Genomic DNA, 24,580 nt, shown 5'->3' with positions numbered 1-24,580 from the left:
GATAATTAATAGAGAATCTTTAAAACAATAAAATTAGAGACAATAGTAGTCATACAAGAAAGACTTAAAAAAACCAATCTCACAGAAACAGAATTGGGTTGCTTTCAGAAAATTCAACATTTCAGAGACTTACTTCCTTGAAGTAAATTAACTGATGACACAGAGCATTATAACTTCAAATACCAAATAAAGAGCAGATGAATTTCCTATTGAAGTAAAAAGATATTGTTTCCATATAATGTTGGCACCAATAAAAACAAAAAGTAGAAACCAAAGATGACCACAAAAAGTTTCAAATTAAAAAAAAAATTTTTTCCCACAATATACTGGACCTTTTCTATTTTAGCTACTTCAAGAATTGTCTCACACATTTTTGTCACTTGTATAGCACATTCAAAAATTATTGTTTCCCATAATTTGAAGAGGTGTCGATTTACCTTCAGTTACTAATATAAAGACTAAAGTAGCCTTGGCCGGTGTGGCTTAGTTGGTTGGAACATTGTCCCATGCACTGAAGGGTCTCGGGTTTCATTCCCAGTCAGGGCACATACCCAGGTTTCGGGTTCAATCCCCAGGATCCCCAGTGGATCCCAATCAATGTTTCTCTCTCTCTCTCTCTCCCCCCTCCCTTTTCCTTTCTCTCTCTCTAAAATCAATAAAAACATATGCTTGGGTGAGGATTTTTAAAAATGAAAGTATTACATAAAAATATGTATATAGTAATAATGGTCCTTATATTAACATCTTAATTAAATATGAAATACCTGAAATACAGCAGAATCAGAATATATATTATTGTTATAGATCATTAATACATCAATGCTGAATACAAAAATTGTCAAACAAGATCAAATGAGAAAATTTAAGATGCATGGTTAATAATGTATTCAACCCATAGTGGCTATTTTAAAGTTTAAATTATTGGAACAGAACAAAAATTATTTATACTATCAACCTAGAGAACTTGCTACTTTTCTTTGTTAAACATTAAACGCAAATACTGCACTCTGTGTAGCAATGTGGATACATTTGCCAAGCTAATATAGTGCAAAGCATCAGACCTTGTCCAGGCTACTAGCCTTTCTGACTTGTTCCCCTGCTTACTGTGCTGGCTGTTTCTGGCTGCTTTAGGGGGAACCACAAAACTGGGCAAATGTCTCCACCTAGTGGAATTCATATTTAATAGAAATAGCAATACAGATTTTGGGTTTCATTTACAAAATTTAGATAACTTGTGTGTAAATTTTCTTAAATATATTACTAAACATGAGCTTATGGGAAGAACTCTCAGTTTAGCTCTGTGAGACTCCAAGGGTCTTCTAACAGATTATAAATTCCTTGTGGTCAACAGAATATATTATACAGCAAAGATTGTTAGAAAGTTGCTGTGTTAACTTTTTAGGTAGAGTGAATTATGCATTCCTAGGTGCCTTACCTGGGCCACACAAAATTATTTGGATAGTTCTTCACTCATCTACACTAATGTATATTTCAACAAACAACAGGATCTATTTAGAAAACAAGTTAAGAGTTGAAGATGGTTGCCTCATTTAATTGTTCTAACTGCTGGAATCATGAGTCATCTCTCCTATTTAAATGGTCAATTATCTTTTTAAAAAATTATCTTTAAATAAACTGAGAAATAAAATATTTTTATTGATTCACATACTTAGCATTTCTAGGGCTTTTTATTCTTTTGTGTAGATCCAGCTCTCCTACGAATAAATAATTTTCCTTCTCCTTAAAAAACTGTGTTTAACATTTCTTGTAGTTCAGGTCTGCTCACAACTTATCTTGGCTTTTGTTTGACTGAAAAAAAAAATTCACCTTAATTTTTGAAAGACATTTTTGTTGGATTAGTAGTGTTCCAGGTTTAATTTTCAGCACTACTGAAATACTTCCACCCCTGCGGGTTCCTGGAAAGCTATGGATTTGTGGCTGTATCTGCACAGTTCACTCCCTATACTGACTTCAGGCGCTCTCTCTCTCTCTCTCTCTCTCTCTCTCTCTCTCTCTCTCTCTCTCTCTCACACACACACACACACACACACACACACGAGATGCGAGCGTAGAGGAGTAGTGGGCTTCGCTCACCGAGTAGTCTGGGACAAGTGGCATCCAGCAACTGGGCACACAGGTGTTTCTCATCCATAGAAGGAAAAAAGAAAAAGTCTATGGCTACTAGAACGCTTGACATTGCTCACAGGCTGCTGAGTTCGGTTGGCTTTTATTGGTGTTATTTGATGTTATGTTATTGCTGGAAAATAATTGTAGCTCAATCCTAGATTTCTGGACTAAACTCGCTGACTTGTTCTAACAGGGTGCCAGTACATTTTCTTGCATTTTCATGGTTATTATGCTGCCTATAAGTAATACTATTCTGACTCCTTCCAAATAATTATAACACTTTTCTTTCACTGTAGCATTGGTTTGGCCAGATTGCCACTAAAAAAATTAAGAGTACTAGTTAAGCTAATTCAAATGCTAAAATGTTTAACCACTAAATAAGAAGTTTACTACAACTGTTTGCTACATACTCTTTATCAAGTTAAATGAGTAAATTTAGAATTCTATTCTATGCTTTTTCTGCATCTATAGATATTACTATATTACTTTATTTTTTAATTTATTAATGTCATGGGTTCATCCTATGATAAATCACACTACTCTTACACTGATTTATTATTTCTTAATATATTCCTGGATTCATTTTACATTTCTTTTCATCCAGTTCATAAGTAAAATTCATCTTTAGCTTTCTATTTTGTGCTATCCTTTTCTGAGTTGATGCCAGAATTATGCAAATCCTATAAAATGATTTAAGAAAATTTAAATTACAACTTTTTTTCATTTTAATTAAGTCAGACATAAATAATTCTCCTTGAGAAAATTAAAACACGGCAGATATAGTCAATTTGTATTGTGTCAACCTAGCTAAGTTAGAACTTAGTTTCCCATAATTTACTCCCTTAGGTAGTTACAGATTAGGTTAGGCCACAAGAGACATTTGCAATAGATTTGGAAGGCAGAAGAGCAAAAGCAACCATATTGTTCTAGCTCTTGTAGGATCTTCCCCTTCAGCTTCCCCGGCTACTGGGCCAGATGCATGAGCATGTTTAGCTCTGTGACTAAAAGTGGCAGCTTCTCCTGCAAATCACCCCCATTAGCAAAGTTGGAATGTGGAAAGGAGTTGAGGGCTTGATACAGGTTCCAGTTTATCTGGTAACTTCTAGCTCTTCCTTGCAGATCTCAGTATGACCTTGCTCCCTCCTCTTCTCACATCCCTTTCCTTCCTGGTTCCAGCACCAGACACCAAAGAAACAGGTTGCCTAACAGTTCTCATTATGTAAGTTCAAATCTCTGGGGGAAAAAAAAAAAAAAAAATATATATATATATATATATATATATATATATATATATATATATGACACGTGTGTGTGTGTGTGTGTGTGTGTGTGTGTTTTACTTCTCTGAATGAACCCTGAATGATTCACAATTACCCATTGGTAATAGGTTGACAGGAACAGAAATTTAAGGATGGGTTCTCTGAATTGGTCCTTGGTTACTTGGAATTAGTTCTCTGATCTTACTAAACACATTATAAGCCCTTTATACAGTGGTAAAGAGTGCACAATAATCCATGGAAAGCAGAAGCAAGAGTTATTAATCACCTCTAAATAGCTGCAATGAAGTCAAGACTTTGGGTACCCAAGTGTTAGCTTCCAGAGGACATTTTGTGTCAATAAAAAATGTAAGTGTGCCAAAAGCCTTAAGGAAAAAACACGAGGAGCTCAGGGGTTGGGGATAAGCAGGCCACTTAGCAGCAGGTTAGTTACAAAGACCCCTCCCACCATGAAAGGGGAAAATATTTAGTTCAGTGTCATAATTTTTAAAAACTCTTTCCATAAATGATTTCCATTATCCATACATATATGCAACTATTCATATAATTATTATTTTACTTCCCAGATAAGAATTGTTTATTTGTTATATTTGCTCATTTTTCTATTGAATTTTATCTATTTCTTATTGATTTATAGGGCTATATCCCAGATAGCAAGTTGATTATACATTTTACAAATATTTATTCTCAGGCAATTTCTTGTATTTTAACTTACTTATTATATATTTTGTTATACAGAGATTTAAAATTTTGGCAAGAAAATTATGTATTAAAACTTAATAAAATACATAGAAAACATTGCATTAATGCATTTACTAGGAAGAAAAGAAAGCATTCAATTAAAGAAAGTAGAGAAAGAACAAAATAAATCTAAATAATATAGAAGAAAAAAATTAATAAAAACAAAAAATGAATAAAATAGAAATTAAGATATACAAATCTAGGAAGCTTTGATTGCTTGATGAAAGCCGAGAATTTAGTCTGTAAAAAAGACCAATGATTTGGAGAGGAAAAATGATGGCAGAGTGAATGGAAGCAACACAGACTGTCTCCCAGGACCAAACTGGAATTACAACTAAAATAAAGATAAATCATAGGAAAAAAACAACTGAAAAGCAGCTGAAAAGAACCTGTAAAACCAAGAACAGAAAGAGGATGCCAAATTAAGCCTGGTAGGAACTGCGGAGGCACGTGACTGTGGGCTAGGATCCCACGGATAGCTGTGCAGGGTTGTTTTAGTTGTGAGCACTTCCCACTGAAAAGGGAGGGGTTTTAAAAAGCACCAAATCAGCTATAGCTACTCACCTTGGGCTCTGGCAGAGGGAGGGCAGATTGGACCGGAACTGTGGGGAGAGAGTCTGGGGCCCCTGGCTCAGGAGAGAGCTAGAAGGGTGGACACTGGGAGTTTTGTGCTGAAATCACTCCCTCACAGTAACCATCTTACTCAAAGAGCCCCTTCCCACAGCCCTGAGGAGAAGCAACCGGCCCCTCCCTCAGGAATTCAACACCACAAGGCCAGGCCAGAGAAATGCAAATTAGGCTCATTAACATCTAGAGTCTGATACCAAGCAAGTGCCCCACCCACTGGAAATCCTCTTATGTGAGGGATTTTTCATTCAGCTAAGGGCTACAAATCAAGACTCATCAAGTAACTGAGACTAACAGCCTCCAGGCAAAACCTAGAGAATAAATGAACCTTTCTATGGCTTGCCAATCTACCCAGGAAAGTAAGACTTGACAGTGGTGTTTAACATGGGTCCTCCTACACTCATCCAAGCCCAGTAGAGGAAGGTACCAACCAGTGGAACACCAACACCCACAGGGAAAATTAGGCTCCAAAACCCATTGAGACAGCCAAACCGCTATAACAGAAACAAATCCCAAATGAAAGAACAAGAGGATTCTACTGGAGAAGAAATAAATGCAGTAGAATTAAGCAAGATATCAGAGGTAGAGTTCAGAGTAATAATCATGAGGAAGCTCAACATCATGAGTAAAGATATAGAAGCATTGAAAAACAACCAACTGAAAGTGAAGAATGATAAAGCAGAAATAAAGAACACATTGGAAGGAATAACCAGCAGAGTAGAGGAAGCTGAGGAGCAGATCAGTGAATGAGAAAACAGGGTTAAAAAAAAAAAAATCACCCAATCAGAGAACCAAAAAGAAAAACAATTAAAAAAATAGGAAGACAGCTTAAAAGAACTGTAAGATAATATGAAACATAACAATATCTGCACCATAGAAGTTCCAGAAGAAGAAAAAATGAGCAAGGGTTAGAGCAGCAGTTCTCAACCTGTGGGTCGTGACTCCTTTGGGGGTCAAATAACCCTTTCACAGGAATTGCCTAAGACATAACAGTAGCAAATTACAGTTATGAAGTAGCAACGAAAATAATTTTATGGTTGGGGGTCACCACAACATAAGGAACTGTATTAAAGGGTCACGGCATTAGGAAGGTTGAGAACCACTGGGTTAGAGAATATATTTGAAGAAATAGTGACAGAAAACTTCCCTAACTTAGTGAAGGAAAAAAGGCATACAAGTACAAGAAGCACAGAGAGTCCCAAGTAAGAAGAACCCAAACAGGCCCAAATCAAGATACATAATAATTAAAATGCCAAAAATTAAAGACAAAGAAAGATTCCTAAAGGCAGCAAGAGATAAGCAACAGGATACCTACAAAGGAACCCCCGTTAGGCTATCAGTTGACTTCCCAAAAGAAACATTACAGGCCAGAAGGGAATGGCATGAAGTAATCAAGGTCATGAAAAACAAGGATCTGAATCCAAGACTACGCTATCCAGCAAGGCTATCATTCAAAATAGAAGGTGAAATAAAGAGCTCCCCAGACAAAAAAAGATTAAAATAAAAAGGCTAAGGAAATATATTAGTACCTAACTAGCACTCAAAGAAATGTTAAAAGGACTGCTGTAATTAGTACAAGAAATAGGAAGAAAAATAGAACCACAATAAACAAAAATGGCAATAAATAAGTATATATCAATAATAATCTTAAATATAAATGGATTGAAAGCTCTGATCAAAAGATAGAGAGTAACTAATTGGATAAGAAAGCATGACTCATATATATGTTGTCTATAAGAGATTCACCTCACAACAAAAGACACACATAGTTTGAAAGTGAAGAAAAAAAAATTTTTTTCTAAGCAAATGGAAAGGGAAAAAAAGCTGGGGTAGCAATACTCATATCTGATAAAAATAAACTTCAAAATGAAGGCCATAACTAGAGACAAAGAAGACCACTACATAATATTGAAAGGATCTATCCAACAGGAGGATATAACCTTGGTCAATATATATGCACACAACATAGAAGCATCAAAATATATTTAAAAACTTCTGGAGGACTTCAAAGGGGAAATCAACAGCAATACAATCATAGCATAGGGAATCATAGTATCCTCTAGGCAAAAAATGAACAAGAAAACAGACACTAAATGATGCACTAGATCAAATGGATTTAATAGATATCTACAGAGAATTACAACCCAAAACTAGAGAATTCATATTCTCCTCAAGTGCACATGGGACATTCTCAAAGATAGACCACATGTTAGGGCACAAACTAAGTCTCTACAAGTTCAAGAAGATTGAAATCATATCAAGCATCTTCTCAGATCACAATGGCACAAAACTAGAACTCAACTACAACAAAAACAGGCAAAAAATTCAAGCACATGGAGGCTAAATAGTATGTTATTAAACAACAAATGGATTACCAAGGAGATCAAGGAAGAAATTTAAAAATTCCTGGAAATCAATGACAATGAACACACAACACAAAATCTATGGGACAGAGCAAAAGCAGTGTGAGAGGGAAGTTCATAGCATTACAGGCCTACCTCAAGAAACAAGACAAATGTCTAATTTACTTTCTAACCCAACACTTTAAAGAACTAGAAAGTAAACAAACAAACAAACAAACAAAAAAAACAGAGCAAGTAGAAGGAAAGAAATGATAAAGGCCAGAGCAGAAATAAATGACATAGAAATTAAAAAACAATTCAAAAGATCAAAACAAAGAGCTGGTTCTTTCAAAAGATAAACTAGATTGATGGACCCTTAGCCAGACTCACCAAGAAACAAAGAGAGAGGAACCAAATACAGAAAATCAGAAATGAAAGAGAAGTAATGACTGACACCATAGAAATACAAAGATCATTAACAAATACTATGAACAATTACACGCCAACAAATTAGACAATCTAAGCAAAATGGACAAATTTCTAGAAACAGTCTCCCAAAACTAAACTGGGAAGAGATGAAAAAAAATAATAATAACTTGAACAGACAAATAACAACTAAGGAAATTGAAGATGTAATCAAGAAACTCCTAGCAAACAAAAACCCAAGCCGGGGTGTTTTACCAAATATTCAAAGAAGATCTAACACCCACTCTCTTCAAACTATTCCAACAAATCCAAGAAGAAGGAAGTCTTCCAAACTATTTTATGAGGCCAGCATAATTCTAATTCCAAACCCAGATAAAGACACTACAAAGAAAGAAAACTACAGACCAATATCCCTGATGATCACAGATGCCAAAATCCTTAAGAAAACAATAGCAAATTGGATCAAATAATACATTAAAAAAATTATTCACCATGACCAGGTGGGATTCATCCCGGGGATGGAAGGCTGATAAAATATTTACAAATCAATAAATGTGATATACCACATAAAAAAAATGAAAGATAAAAACCATAGTATGATATCAATAGATGCTGAAAAAGCATTCAACAAAATCCAGCACCCATTTCTGACAAAAACACTTAGCTATGTGGAAACAGAGGGACCATACCTTGACATAGTATAGACCATATACGAGAACCACAGCCAACATCATACTCAATGGAAATAAACAAAAAGCATTTCTCTTAAGAACAGAAATAAGACAGAGATGCCCTCTTCACCACCCTTCTTTAACATAGTTCTGGAAGTCTTAGCCACAGGAATTGGACATGAAATAAAAATAAAAGGGATCCAAATTGGAAAGGAGAAAGTAAAACTGTCATTATTTGCAGATGACATGGTATTGTACATAGAAAACCCTAAAGACTCCATCAAAAATCTACTAGACTTGATAAATGAATTTGGCAAAGTAGCAGGATACAAAATTAACATCAAGAAATTGATGGTATTCTTATATACCAATAATGAACTCACAGAAAGAGAAACTAAAAACACAGTCCCATTTTCCACTGCAGCAAAAAAACTAAGATACCTAGGAATAAACTTAACCAAAGAAGTAAAGGACCTTTTCTCAGAAAACTGCAGGTCATTGAATAAAGAAATAGAGGAAGATACAAAAAAGTGGAAGCACATACCTTGTTTGTGGATTGGAAGAATTAACATCATTAAAATGTCCATACTACCCAAAGCAATCTATAGATTCAATGCAATTTCCATCAAAATACCAAAAACATATTTCATGGAACAAAAACAATACTCCAAAAGTTTATATGGAACCAAAAAAGACCCCAAATAGCCACAGCAATCTTGAAAAAGAAAAACAAAGTAGAAGGAATCACAATACCAGATGTCAGGTTATACAACAAAGCTACTGTAATCAAAACAGCCTGGTACCGGCACAAGATCAGGCATACAGATCAATGTAACAGAACAGAGAACCCAGAAATTGACCCTAGACATTATGCTCAATTAATATTTGACAAAGGTGGCAAGAGCATGCAGTGGAATAAAGACAGCCTCTTTAATAAATGGTGCTAGGAAAATTGGACAGCTACATGCCAAAAAAATGAAGCTAGACCACCAACTTACACAATACAAGAATACTCAAAATAGATAAAAGACTTCAATGTGACTTGTGAATCCATAAAAATTCTAGAAGAAAATGTAGGCAACAAGATTTCAGACATCACACACAGCAGAATTTTCACTGATACAATGTCTATGTCAAGAGAAACAAAGGAAAAAAATTAATAAATGGGACTACATCAAACTGAAAAGCTTCTGCACAGCAAAAACAAACAAAAAAACAAACAAACAAACAAAAAAACAAGCATCAAAATGGAAAGGGAACCCACTATATGGGAAAGCATAATTGCCAACAATACATTAGATAAGGGGTTAATTTCCAAAATATATCAAATGCTCACACAACTCAACAAAAGGAAGACAAAGAATCCAGTTAAAAAGTGGGCAGAGGATCTAAATAGACACCTCTCTAAACAGGACATAGAAATGGCCAAGAGACATATGAAGAAATGCTCAATATCACTAACCATCAGAGAGATGCAAATTAAAACGACTATGAGGTATCACCTCACACCTATCAGAATGGCTGCCATCAACAAATCATCACATAACAAGTGCCAGTGAGGCTGTCGAGTAAAGGGGACTCTAGTACACCGCTGTTGCAGCCACAATGGAAAACAATATGGTGTTTCCTCAAAAAATTAAAAATTGATCTGCCATTGAACCCAGTGATCCCAATTCTAGGAATATATCCTAAGAAGCCTAAAACACCAATCAGAGAGAGAAACCAAAGAACATATATGCATGTACGCATAACCAAAAGACATAAACAACAATGCTGTGGGGGGTGGGGGGTCAGGAGGAAGGTGTCAATGGGGGACAAAAGAGAAACATCTCTAACAAAAGTAAATTAATAAAATAAAAATAAATTAAAAATAAAAAGACCAATAAAATATATAACATTTAACAAACGTGATGGTGGAAAAGAAAGAATACATAAATAACTTTAGAAATCAAAAGGAGCCATAAGTATAGATAAAAGAAAACTATATACAAGTCTATAGTAATAAATTTGAAAATCTATATGAAAACATATGAAGCATTTGCTCAAGTCATGAATTTAGAAGAGATCTGTAGGTGATTTTCTGAGTCCTTAATTTTCCAAAAAGAAAGTATTTTGAATTCTCATTTGAATGTTAGGTTTTCTAGTTTATTAGTCAAAGGCCAGGCAGTAAATAAACGATATATTCAATTGGAGTAATTGAAGGAAATTAAATGAGTGAGTTAATTAACAAAATATAGACAGGGTTAAGAGAAACCCAAGAGGGACAATGAAGTACCCTGTAGCCAGCAACTATAAATAGAAGAAAACTATTAACAGTCATTAACTAGTCCAAATGAGTTAAGGGCAGAGAACAGTTAATAGAACTCAGAGAGATAGCTGTAGAAAAGAGTTACTGGACCATAAATTGAGACTTGATGGGAGAAAATGCCCTGCTTACCTGAAACACAGATGAAATGAGGCTGATGAAAATGCCCAGCTTCTCTCTCCTCCTGGCTTCTAATGTCTGGCTGGTGCCTCTAACTGACTGAACCCAAATGGCCAAAGGGAGAGGGAGCTCAGTTGAAGCAATCAACAGAAGTCAAGCTCTTGGGGTACAGAGCATGGAGCAGGTTGGTGTAGGATAGAATATAGATCTCAAGGGCCAAACAGAATATCTAATCCAGCCAGTGACAGAATTCTATGTTCAAAATAAAATTTTCTAGTAAGTTTAAAGATAGTACTCCATTTTCTTCTAGGAATCACTATAGGGAATGAGAACTCTGAGATCAAGCTGATTGTCCTTTATAGGAAAGTTGTTGACACTCTGAATTACTTTTTAATAATGGAAAGATATATAAATATAAAATTAACCATTTTAAGTGTGCTGTACAGTGGTATTAAGTACATTCATATTGTTGTGCAATCATCACCACCATCCATTACCAGAATTCTTTCATCTTACAAAATTGAAACTTGGTAGTAGTTAACCAAACCCTGGCAACAACCATTCTACTTTCTGTCTCTGTGAATTTGATTACCCTAAGTAGCCCTGGCCAGTTTGGCTCAGCGGTTAGAGCGTCGGCCTGCGGTCCTGAGAGACCCGGGTTCGGTTCCCGCTAAGAGCATGTACTTCGGTTGCAGTTTGTCCCCGGCCCTGGTTGGTCGTGCGGGTGGCAGCCACTCGATGTGTCCCTTCACGTCGATGTTTCTCTCTCTCTCTCCCTTCCTCTCTCTCCCTCCCACTCTATCTGTACAAAAAATGGAAAAATATCCTCGGGTGAGGATAAAAAAAAAAAAAAAAAAATGATTACCCTAAGTAACCCATATAAGTAGAATTACACAGCATTTGTATTTTTGTGACTAGCTTATTTCACTTATGTTAACCCTGGGAAAGACGATACCTACCAATAAGGGCTCCTGTTGGCTAACATTTTAAAATGGAGCCCAGCCCTGGCTGGTTTGGCTCAGTGGTTAGAGCGTCAGCCTGTGGTCCAGAGAGACAAAGGTTCAGTTCCCACTAAGGGCACGTACCTCGCTTGCAATTTGTCCCCGGTCCTGGTTGGGTCATGCGGGTGGCAACCACTCAATGTGTCCCTTTCACGTCGATGTTTCTCTCTTTCTCCCTGCCACTCTATCTGAACAAAATATCAAAAAATGTCCTTGGGTGAGGATAAAAAATGAATAAATAAATAAAATAAAGAAATAAAATGGAACCCAGCAGCCATTTCTCAATGGGGGCCTCTCACGCAGGTGTGGAGAAGCCTGCTCCAAGTTGCCTGCCTCAGGCACTGCACTGCCTGCACCGTTCCTGCAGTCCCAGCCACCCCTTATCAAGGAGTTGCTGGAATCCTCTTTCACCCAGTAGAACTGATGTAATCCCATAGAAACTTCATTTCTTTAATATGACCTTTTCTCTTTTCTTTTGATTCAAACTGGCCTCATCCAGCACCCTGACTCACTGCCTCTTTCTCCCTTGCATAACCATTCCTTTAATCATTAAGCCCTCAGGACAATAAGGTTCTGATCAGCAGCAAATAATCAGGAACGAGTTTTAGTCCAACTAGAGATGACATCTAGCCCTCAGCTCTATTTCAGCTCCAGGACCAGAAAAGCAGTGAAATTAGACAGAGACACCATGGCTGACCCGGGGACCAGATGCACTAATCAAATACCCCCTGTCCTATCGTCAACCAGTCAGTAGAGACAACTCTAACTCCCTTAGTCACCATGATTAATGATTTCCCCCCTATATAACCTATACCCTGGAAGCCATTAAGGAGCCAGGTCTTTGGACATTAGCTCACCTGTCTCCAGATGTGGGCCACGTCCTGTAAATAAAGCCGTACTTTCTTTGCTGCAAGCTCCCCTGTTCATGTATTATTGGGCTCTGATGCATGCAGGCAAATGGATCTGTGTGGTCCAGAAACACTGAGACTTTCCTTGTCCAGCTGTACAGTTATATCCCCATTAGCATCTCTAGTGACCAGAGTGTCTCCATTCTGACCAATCAGAACAGTGCTTTTGGACCTAATCAAACAGAAAAGATTTGGAGTCCTCATTTGCATGAGGACAGACCAATCAGGGACCAGAGGCTGGGACTTCTCTCTGTGTAAGTCAGCGCCCCTCAGGCTCAGAATGCACTTTCCCTTTCCACTGAATATTACATCTCCCTGGTGGAGCTGAAACACAGAGTTTTCTTGCCAGACCAGAGCAAAGTGGAGCAGACTGGAGAAGGCTTGTTACAGCAGACCAGGCCAGACTAAAATAGAATGGAGTGGAGCTGAGCAAAGCAAATATCCCTCTGCCGCCACCACTGAAAGCAGATACCACAATTCATCTGTTGACATTAGACCCGAGAAATTCTGTCACTGCATCTAGCACCAAATTCAGTACAAAACGGATTCCATAAGGTACTTTTTCCCTCACGTTACTCTTTTCTAAAGCAGGTGTGGATGACTGGCGGTGCCTTAATCCCATGAAGATCCACTAGCAGCGAGGGAAACTGAGAAAGTGAATCTCTGCCTCCACTTTGATAAGGTGGACTCAGAGTTGGAAAAATTCTCAAAACATTATAATGATAATGGGTGCTCAAAATGATAACATATTTAGTGAGTAGAAAGATAGGCTCTGCACATGGTAGACCATTAACATTGGAGGGGAGAAAGAGAGGATGGGCAGAAATGAAGTTAGTTTTATAAGTTTTGTGGTAGAAAACTGAAGAGGGTTTCAGCCTCATTAACTCCCTTAAATCTAAAGGGAATAAAGATGGTTTTAGAAAGTTGTGGGCGAGGAGGGAGAAGCAGAAGATATCAATAGGCAATTCACAAAAGAAATGCAAATGGCCAGGAAACATGTAAATAGATGATCAACCTCACTAATATTCAGGGAAATTAAAGTTAAAACAATTAGTTTTTTTTCATATATGATATTGGCAAACAAAGGGTATCATTTACTGCTAGTGGCAGAGTGAATGGCTACTCCAGAGAGCACTTTGACTATGTCCATTACAACCTAACAATTCTACTTTTTAATATATTTTACTACTGCACACAGGAGGATGTACAAAAGATGTTCATTTCACTGTTGTTTGTGATACTCTGTAAGGAAAACAAATTTCTAAAGAAGCAACATAAATAAACAATGGATTCAATGCAGCAACTTATAAAGAATAGGGGAAGCTATGTAGAATGGGATGAAAAAGTCTCCAAAATTTGGCCCTTGCCAGGTAGTTCAGCTGGTTGGAGCATCGTCTCAATACACCAAGGTTGCAGGTTCAATCCCCAGTCAGGGCACATACAAGAATCAACCAATGAATGCATAACTAAGTGAAACAACAAATTGATATCTGTCTATCTTTCTGTCTGTCTATCTCGGTCTCTCTCTCTCTCTCTCTCTCTCTCTCTCTCTCTCTCTTCCTCCCTCTCTAAAAATCAATTCATAAAAATTTTAAAAAGAATCAACAGCCCAGCCAGTGTGGCTTAGTGGTTGAGCATCGACCCATGCACAAAGAGGTTGCCAGTTTAATTCCCGGTCAGGGCACATGCCCAGGTTGTGGGCCCAATCCCCAGTGGGGGGAATGCAGGAGGCGGCCAATCAATGTTCTCTCTCATTGGTGTTTCTATCTCTCTCTCCCTCTCCCTTCCTCTCTCTCTAATAATCTATAAAGAAAAAGAAAAAGAAAAATAAAAAAGAATCAACAAATGAATGCATAAATGGAACAACAAAAATCAATGTTTCTCTCTTTCTCTCCAAAATGAATAAATAAAAATTTAAAAAATAAATAAAATATACTTTCATTTTTTAAAATGCCTCCACAACTTAATATTAGATATTTTAAGTTATAAAAAGATATAAATATTACCTTTATGTAGGAAATACCAATAACAAATAGTATATATTTCTATATAATGAAAATATTAATATACAATAAAAATACAGCCCTAGCCAGTTTGGCTCAGCAGTTAGAGCGTCAGCCCAAGGACCGAAGGGTTTCAGATTCAATTTCTGGTCAAGGACACATGCCTGAGTTCCAGGTTTGATTTCCAGCCCCGGTGGGGGTTGTGCGGGAGGTAACCAATCAATGTGTTTCTTAAATCCATGTTGCGCTTTCTCTCTCTATCTATCTATCTTACATTCTATCTAAAAGCAATAGAAAAATATCCTTGAGCGAGGATTAAAAAAAATATATCTATTTAGGATAATGGGGTGAACTTCAAAACTTGCTGCTGCATCTTGGCTCAGGACAATAAATACTCATCATCTCCTACCTCCACCATCCAGTCTGGATTCTCCTCACCCTCAATACCTCTGGTGGTCTGGTGGCATATTGAGTGTAGTGAACCAGACCCTCATTCCTGAGGGATCTGAACCCCTGGTCACAAAACCCTTGCCAGTTTCAGCTGCTGTTCTCAAATTGGACCTCTCCACTTCCAGTGATTACCTATTGACTATTTGTAGTTTCTTTTTTTTTGGGGGGGGGGGGTCTTTTAGATGCTCCATTGTTTCCTCTGGTTTTCTCGCCCATGGATGATAGCTTTTAGGTGCCATGGCTATGATGGCTTCTCCCCATCTGCTTTTATGTTGGGGTTCATAGGAATAACCCTCAACAAGTCTTTTGTAAATGTTTTTCATGGGTTTTTAGTTTTGCTACCCAGCTGCTCTTAGCTTGAGTCATCCTATCCTCCTTGTTTTCTCCTACCTTTCTGACCCCTTTCATACTCTCCTTTGTCAGCACCACCTCCATTCTCAGCCTTAGAACTGGTTGTTCTCCCACATTTTGCCTTCAGCACCCTGTCTTGTCTAACTCTACACATTCATCTGGGGAATATCCTCTGCCTTCACTCTTGTCTCCTCCCAGCAGTAGATTTTGAAGTCAATATAAATAAAAATTGAGCAGGAAATACTTTATGTACAGAGAATATAGATTTTAGGGGATTGAGACACTGAAGATGATATTAGCTCATAGCATTTTAATTTTATCATTGTGAGAAAGTTTGGGGAGTCTTGAGGATGTGGCGTTCTTGGTTCAGTTTCACTCCCTGATCATCAGAATTCATGTCCATGAGGAAACTATATATTTTTACAATCATATGTTTTTCTTTCAGTAAATTCACAGTGAGGTACCTCTGTGAACTTAGTAAAAGAAAAATATATGACTCCTCTTAAGCAGAGAACAGTGAATTTATGCCAATTTTTTCTATTGAATAAACAAAAAGGAGTATAGCTGATTCTGAAATACATGAATTAAGATATTTCATAGGGAACAGTATTTACTCTGTAACTTGATGCAATAAATAATGGAAAAAAACTACAATGGTTGTTAGTTGGCTTTTTGTATAATCATGGTAAATTATGTTTCTGAATTATTTCTTAGAATCTCACTTAATCAATGCCTGCCAAATAAATTTAAGATTATATCCAAATGGTTTAATTTGTATGATTTATTTTATTTTCTAAATAATGGGAAGATAATCTCCAAATAAAAGTTCCACATTGCTAATCTCTGAACATAATTTAGCCGTGATTGGAATTCATTCATCAGCAAAATTTTTAAATAATTCTAAAGACACCCCCTAGATTTCTTATCTGAGAAAAGCAACTAACGTAGAACTTTTAGTTGTCACAGACAGCCGTTGAAATGAAGGTAGTATGTTTATTTAACATGAAAAAATTACCAAGGAAGATTCTGTGAAACCACAGTGCAAAAATGTTGCCAACACTTTTAAAGTATTTGTATATTGATTTAGGGGGTTGGTTTATTTAGGTAAGATGATACTAACACCCAAAAGAAATATTGTTATTTGAATTAGCGGAAATAAATCTAATTGTTGATACTGTTATAAATTTATTTTAAGAGTTTATAGATACCTAATAAAATGAGAGCACAATAGACATAAAATGAGGAGCCTCTTTGATCCTCCTTAACCACCTTACCCCTCTCCAGCTCATCAAATATAACTATTTGAAGTCTGGTGTCAGACTTCATTTTTCTCTCCTACTTTCTTTCCTTCCTAATCAAGCATCATATGAAAAGCATTGTGGTCATTATATTCATACACTAGTTGTATACGTATAGTCGTCTGAGATGTGAAATGATAATATAAAGGGTCATGGTCATGGCAGGCAAACTTAAAAGAGATGATTAGAAGAATAAAAGTACAATTTACAAAGATATGGGTAGGAAACCAATAGGGGATGGTGATGTATCCTTGGACTAGCAGTGGGAAGTCATGAACACCATTAGTCCTACAAGGAGACCAGAGAGGAAACAGTTCCTACAACAGGGAATGCTGCCAGCATCTGAAAAGAGTGTTATAGCTGATGGAATGAGAAGTTGGCCAAACCTAAGGAATGCAGCCATGTCTAAACCACAACCAGGAGGAAGATGACAGGGAATAAAACCTCTAACTACTCTCTTCCAGCTCTCTGATCTCCTTCTGGCTGAAACAAACCCAAAGCCAAAAGAGCCTGGTTAATGACCTCACAGGAAAGCTACCAAGGGCACAGATAAAGGTGGAAAAGACTAGAAAAAGAATCCAGCAGAAACAACATGGCCATTTTGTATGTGAATCATTGGTACTCATTTTTATTGAAATTAATTGAAAACTTTTGGTGGTAGAACAATACCTGACACAATAAAAGAGTACCCGGGAGATAGTAAATACTTGTAAAATGTTTGCTTAATAAATAAAACTTAGGCTGACAATAAACACTGTACTAAAGCTAGGGGACTAAGATCAAGTCTAGAACTGATTCTTACTTAAATTCCTAGCAATGAAGGCAATATCTACTACCATAGCCTCTTGGTGAAGGTTTATTAATTAAATAGTTGGATGAATACATGGGTGCATGGATGGACAGATGGATGTACAGATGACTCATAAAAGTTTACAGACATAAAAGCCCTTGAATGTAATCTAGTCCCACTCTGTCATCTTGCAGATGAATTATTAGAATTTCAAATTAAAAAAAAAACACAATACAGACTTAGAATCCAAATTTCATGGCTCTAGGGTCTTCTAACTATAATATGCTATGTCTCATTTACCATTTAAAATTTGCTCCATTCTAACCAAAGTTAATTACTGATGATCTCCCCCCACCTCAACACACAAATAAAGAACAAGAGTCACCTTACAGAGAGCATACCTGATCCATGACCCCTGACACATGCCTGCCATACTAGCCATAACACTGAAAAATTTGAAGGATTCCACTTGTCCCTGTGCAACATACATGGGCAATTAACCTGCATCCACAGAAAGTACTTGAAAATATAGGTCCCCAGAGGTAATAGCACTTTAAATTTTTCACTATTCAGTCCAAAAATACATATACTTGTCTTAAAATCATCATTCAACTATATCTTTATCTTGTTTTTTTTTTTTTATGAAAGTACAGTAAGAAAAAGCTTTATCAATGCCAAATTTAAAAGTAAATTTATCATTCTCCTAAATATAATCACCATTTTCCATTTTGAAGACCTTTAAATTTCTGATTGATGAAACTCAAAGTATTAATCTCTTACTCCTAGTCAATATTGATGTTTTTACACTCTACTTACATGGAAAACCCATTAAAAAATGACACCCTTCTTAATGATTCTAAGTTTACACTTGGCAATTTTCCATATGTGCTATGAAGATGATTTTATTCTATTGGGATGTTTATTGTCTCTATTTCATTTCTTTTAAATATGTTTTATTGAGGTTTTAGAGAGAAAGGAAGGGAGAGGGAGAGAGACAGAAACATTGATGAGAGAGAAACATTGATTGGCTGTCTCCTGCATACTTCCTACTAGGAATGGAGACACAACCTGGGCATGTGCCTGACTGGGAATCATTCCTGTGACCTCTTGATCCATGGGTTGACACTCAAGCACTGAGCCTTTTGGGCTGGGTTCTATTTAATTTTTTTAAAACATTCAAAATTTTAGATACAAACATTGTTTAGCACCATTACTTTCCCTCTTCCAGTGATTCCGATGCAAGATATAAAATTCAATTTCACGACTTTAAACACATAACTTTTATAAAATACTAAAAAGCTCGCTTTTGCCCGGCCTGATGGCTTAGTTGGAGTGTCATCCAGCACACCAAAAGGTTGTGGGTTCAATAATCTAGTTTGTAGGTTCAGTCCCTGGTAAACAACTGATCAATGTTTCTCTCTCATGGCCATCTCTCTCTCCCCCCTTCCTCTCTCTCTCTAAAATCAATATAAACATCCTTGTGTAAAGGGGAGAGGGGGCTTCTTTTTGAAGCCTGAAGCTATATTGAAAATACTACCTAGATTTACTTTTTAACAGGTTATTCCAGAAAGATCAAATTACTTGTCCAGGGTCGCACAACTGATTTGTGCAGAGATAAAACTAAAATTAGATGTTCCTATTTCCTTAAAATTAGGTTCATATCTAGCACATTAATTTGTTTTGGAGAATAAGCACTGTTTAAACCTTGGAATTCACATTTACGTAAAACCTCGCTTAAAGAGATGTTTGGAGTCTAAAAATGTCCGCTCACACTACAATTCAGAATCACGCTCTTGCCGGTAAGGAGCTGGGGAAGCTGGCTGCAGAGTTCGGGGTGCTTTGGTACCACATAGTGGTGCTTGTTCTCTCCGGCCTGAAGAGGAAGAGGACAATTATGGGTTCTGTGGCTTGGCTCCAGAACAGCAGATCTCCAGGTCAGTGCCCATTCACTTGGTCTGGTTTGGGAATATATGAGGGCTCTAGGGACCCACCATTCACCTCCCGCTTCTGAGGTTGGGTAGCCTCTTCTTTTCCTGTCCACTGGGGTTCTCCTTGAGAGGACTAGAACTCTGTCTCCCCTCAGACACCCTCATTTTCCCCATCTCTCTCTCTCTCTCTCTCTCTCTCTCTCTCTCTCTCTCTCACACACACACACACACACACACACACACACATTTAAGAAGCAAGGAGGGGCACGGTTTCTGGGCGGAAGACATTAGCCAATCTCATTATGTCCACTTTTGCTGTGTTGCAAGCTTTTTTTAGTGTCAACTAAAAAAAGTTGACACTAAACGTGAGTCAGTGATATGCAGACACAAGGAGCCATGGACCGGTAAATAAAGGGCTTTCTGAACCAACTAGCGTGCGGTGGGGGTTTGTGGACTCAGATGCCCAATCTAACACCAGATACTCCGAGTTAGTGTTGCCACATGCCCTGGAAGCACAGCCTTCTGTCCTTTAGTACGAACTAGCGAAGGAAAGAGAAGCAGGGCGTCAGACCTGAGTTCCCGCAGTCCCAGCAGGCCGGACTGCAGGCACCAGCTACAGGAGACCGCCTCGGGCAGGGGGCAGGCCCTCAGGTGGCAGGTGCGGCCAAGGGACGGAAATGCAACACTCCCCAGCATGCGCGAGCCAGCGCATGGCGGGTTTCGGCCCTGGTGGTACCAGGGGCCCTAATTCTGGGCTGAGACAACGCAACGCGAGGTGGGAAGGACACCGCGACTCACCTCCGCCCCCGGGAAACTGCGCGGCCCCGCGTTCGCCGCTAGGGGGCGAACACCCCACGAGCTGGGAAGCGGGGGGGGGGGGGGGGGGGGGGGGCGGGCACACGCTTTGGAGGGTCCGAGAGACTGGAAGGCGGTGGCCACTCCGCGGCGCTGCCGCCCTTACCTCCAGGTAGTACAAGTCCACGGTCGTGATCTGCGAGTCGAGAAAATCTTCATAGGTGTTGAACTGAGTGACTATATTGTCCACCGCCGAAAGCCCCTCTTCCTGATCCATTACAGTTGCCTGGGCCGAAGCGTCCCTAGCAACAGAGGCAGAAGGTTCCACCCCCTTGGTGCCTGTTGAGCGGTTGGGAACTGAGCGGAGCTTTGGGCGTTAATCCCGCCCCCAGGTGCCGTTACTGTTTCGGGCTTCCGCCTAACTCCGGGGAACACCGTCTCGAGTTACCCACGTCCAGTTCTGGTCTGATTTCCATCAGCTGACTCCGATTTGGGTGAAATGTGCAGCCATGGAGATGCAAAGTGCAATCCAAAATTTAAAGTTATGGGACTGCCAGGATATGTAGACAAACTAGTATAGGTCAGCTCTTCTAGTCGTATTCTAAAACAATGTTATGCAGGAGGTTAGTTTTCTGGTAACTGAAGGTCCCTTTTTGACAGGAGAGTTTATTAGAACAGAAGTCTTAGGTAATGGTCCTGTGGCCAAAACCAATTATTTGAAAAAAATTGTAACATCAAGGCAAATAATTGCTAGTGTTTGAGTATGAAAAAGAATTTATGAATTTCCCAAAGGAAAGACACTCAAAGAAAATATCTTTGAAGAATTCTTTTGGCCCCAAGTGCTTGTTTTTTAAACTTTCTTCGTTTTACTTTTTAAGTTTCAATAAACACACAATGAAAGACCTTGGGTTGCTGAAACTAACTTTTTTTAAAGGCCAAAATATATTTGGAAACTTTAAAAGTAAAGTTTTACACTAAAGACTTTTCTTCTAGAACAAAGTTTTGCATTTCTAGAACATGAATTAAAGTAGCCCTGGCCTGCCTTGGCTGGGTTGGCTCAGCGTTAGAGTGTTCACTGCAGAAGAAGTAGCCGGTTTGATTCCAGTCAAGGGCTGGAACCTCAGCTGTGGTCACCTGAATCGATGTGGATGTTTCTCTCTGTATCCCTCCCACTATATCTGAAGATAAATGCAAAAATGTCCTCGGGTGAGGATAAAAAATTACATACATACATACATACATACATACATACATACATACAGTAGCCCTGGCCTGTGTGGCTCTCCCTTGGGTATCCCCCTAAGCACCAACAGGTTGCTGGTTCCATTCCCCAATCCCCCCATAGAGGGTGTGCAGGAGGCAGCCCATCTATGTTGCCTCTCACGTCGATGTTTCTCTCTTCTCCCTTCTTTTCTCTGTAAAAAAAATCAATAAACTATTCTTTTAAAAAACAGACAAACATGAATTAAAATAATCCAACGTGGCAGCTGGCAAAACTTTTTAGAATCATTTTTTGAATTTTATTATTCTTCAAATCATCCTTGGAAATTAACACATAGTACAATGTAGAGCCAGTGGTATTTGCAATTTGGTAAGTACTGACTGAATTGATTTTGAAGATTTTCACAGATGATCTAAAAATTGTTTCTTTTCAATGAAAACATCTAGTAAGATACTGCACTTTTACTTAGCTTTCCCTTAAAAAGGTCATCTCAAAAATTAGGATATCACAAATGTACAAATTTTAATACAGACACAATAATCTCTAGAATAGATTTGACTTGTTTAAACTGACTTGTTTTTTAATTAATGAATATATTCTGAAATGTTTTAAAGGGAATTTTGGAAATTGTTTTAAAATACGATTCAATCATTGCATTTAGGCTAAAAGAAAAAAAGGAGAGAGAAACCTTGGGCACTCATAACACAACAACAACAATATTCACAACAAAAGTATTTATTGAGTGTTTCTGCATGCCAGGCACTATCCTAAGTGCCAACAATGGATTACATTCTTGTTAGTATCTGTGCTAAAATTAACAGCCACCAAGTATTTGACATTATCTAATATCTAAAAAGATATGATAACTCAAGTAGCCCAAGAATGAGAAAAAAATTTATTTTACATAAAATATTCTAACTGATAAGGAACATAGGTCTCAGTATTCTCTATTACCTAGAGAGTTCTATAAATCCCTCCTGAAAGAGGCATTATTTTGGGCTAATTTGAGCACAAGAAGGAACTTAAAAAAGTTTCAGCCACTTGGTGTGTACAGAAAATATAAATATTTGCTTTAGTATGACAATATTTATTTTTTAACTTGTGCCAGCCCTGTTCTAAATACTTTACATGTATGACTTTATTTACTCATGATGACAATTCAACTAGGAAAGTGACATAAGCATTATTCTCAAAATAGACAGAATGAGCTTAAATGGATTGACCAAAGTCTTAAGGATAAAAAATAGCAACATAGCTTATTACTCCCAATTGCCCACAAAGAGAAAGCAGAGGTAAATAGAGGTTTAAAAAAGCACATGGAATTAATTAAGAAAGTTGTATTTTGGTTTATTAGGAAAAATACATATATCTCAAATTGTAAATGGGAACATGGATTGACACAAATAAGGATCAAAAGGATGTCATATTATGAGACGTGGAGACAAGAAAGACAAGGGCCTGTGTTGGGAAAAGTGTGCATTGTTTTCACAGTTATGAGGGATCCAGTAAAGACAGTAGAAGAAAGGAAGCTGACTAGAGGAGAAAAACAGGTAAGAAGACTTTGAATGCTAAGTTGAGGAGTTTGCAAAAGGTAGTAATCATATCCTTGATTAAGAGAGGGATACAATGAAAATGACTTTGACTGCTGATCATGCATTATGAAAAAAAGAATCTCACTAAATACAAGCACTAATCACACTTATTGCATTTGCTTTGTGTTATCCTCCACCAAAATTTTATCACTTTTAACAAGCAGTAAAGCATCTAGGGAGTCTTTGGTTCCATTAAACTGTAGCACTTTGACTATAAAGACCTATATGTTAGTAAAATATTGGGTTATTGTTATACACCATTCCATTATGGTCCATTGTGATTGTGCATTCTCAGTGGAAACCTCATTAAATTTACCATTTCATCAACAGTTCTTTGATGAAATAATCTCTAAACTATCTAAATTTAAACAATCAGGAAAATATTTTCAGTCTAGTAACATCTTTCAACTAAACGCACTGGGAGTGATTTTCAACAAACCAGTTTCTCTATAAATATTTAAAGAAAAAAATCGATAAATTTAGACTTGTTCTTTAAAGGAAGACTTGAATGATAGTAGGCCTAATTTTTCTTTTCACTTTAAGTTCAAAACAACTTTCAGGCTTGTGTCTGAGAAATTGCATGAAATGATGGTAACAAAGAAATTAAGGAGCTTCATTCAGTAAGTCTCTGTTTTCTATTGCAAAGTCTTTGTTATGATCGAGAAATACTTTATTTTGGATAGCATGCATTCATACTTAAAGTCCAGAATTTTTAAATATTGAAACCTGGAATTTAGCACCCAATCCCGAAGAAATTTTATTCTTTGCAAAAGGACCAACAAGTACTATTATAATCACAACAAAACTAAAAAATGTGAGAGAGAGAAAACACATGCTATGTAAGAATAACAAAATACATGCCATATTTAGCTTAATGACTAAATAAAAAAAAATGGCACAATGTAAAAATATAGATCACGGGAATGTAGGCACAATCTAAGCATAGGCATCTCTTTGAAATAAATAGGCTTTGGTATTGCACTTACCTGGTGGAAGTATATAAAAGAATTTCAAATTAATCTCTACACTTTTTTATTTCCAAATATTCAGCAATATACCATGATATCTGGGGAAGTGAGTAGGAAACATACTTTTGGTATCGTTAACATGCTAGGACAGGAAATGCCTTGCTTATTATGTTAATATGATGCTACATACTCTAAGTAAGAACTTGAAGCTTTATTAAAATGGACTTAAGAATACATTACCATATTGTAAGAAAGAAAAACATATGCACACTTTAGTAAGATAGGAAATTTGTGTGTGATGTTGCCCAATTCCTTATTAAGTCTGTAGATAAGGTCTATTGCTTAATCATCAGCCAAGGAGAGCTCTTTTGCTCTTTGTAATAATGATGACACTGAATTTATTTAAGATGTTTCTTGTGATGAGATCACTGGACTTCCACACCATCTCAGTTCTTCTAAAGTGCTGGAGAGCTGGTCCCACAACTTCTCTGTCATGGGGACACATGTTTGCATGTGTCATAACTCATGCATTTACCCCTCCCTTGCCTGTAGCTGACAGTATGAAAGGAAGGGTCCAGAAGAAAGACAAGCATAAGATGGAACTTCTCCTGGGAGTGGGCTTGACAGGTGTCCATAGC

General features: G+C 37.4%; 1 protein-coding gene across 2 annotated transcripts in view; it reads right to left on the bottom strand.

Moving 5' to 3' along the window:
* Positions 1-20,476, bottom strand: part of CFAP299 (cilia and flagella associated protein 299) — a 619,623-nt gene extending 599,147 nt beyond the window's left edge. Inside the window, exon 1 of one of the 2 annotated variants that reach the window (XM_036279669.1) lies at positions 20,327-20,476. In XM_036279669.1, the coding sequence (XP_036135562.1) occupies positions 20,327-20,437 (111 nt within the window). In that variant the 5' untranslated portion in view covers positions 20,438-20,476. The remainder of the gene's footprint in view (positions 1-20,326) is intronic. The other variant, XM_036279661.1, reaches the window with a different exon arrangement.
* Positions 20,477-24,580: the final 4,104 nt, after the last annotated feature.

Source organism: Molossus molossus, unplaced genomic scaffold, assembly GCF_014108415.1.
Source record: "Molossus molossus isolate mMolMol1 unplaced genomic scaffold, mMolMol1.p scaffold_m16_p_1, whole genome shotgun sequence".
Lineage (NCBI taxonomy): Eukaryota > Metazoa > Chordata > Mammalia > Chiroptera > Molossidae > Molossus > Molossus molossus.
This window is presented reverse-complemented; position numbering and strand designations above follow the sequence as displayed.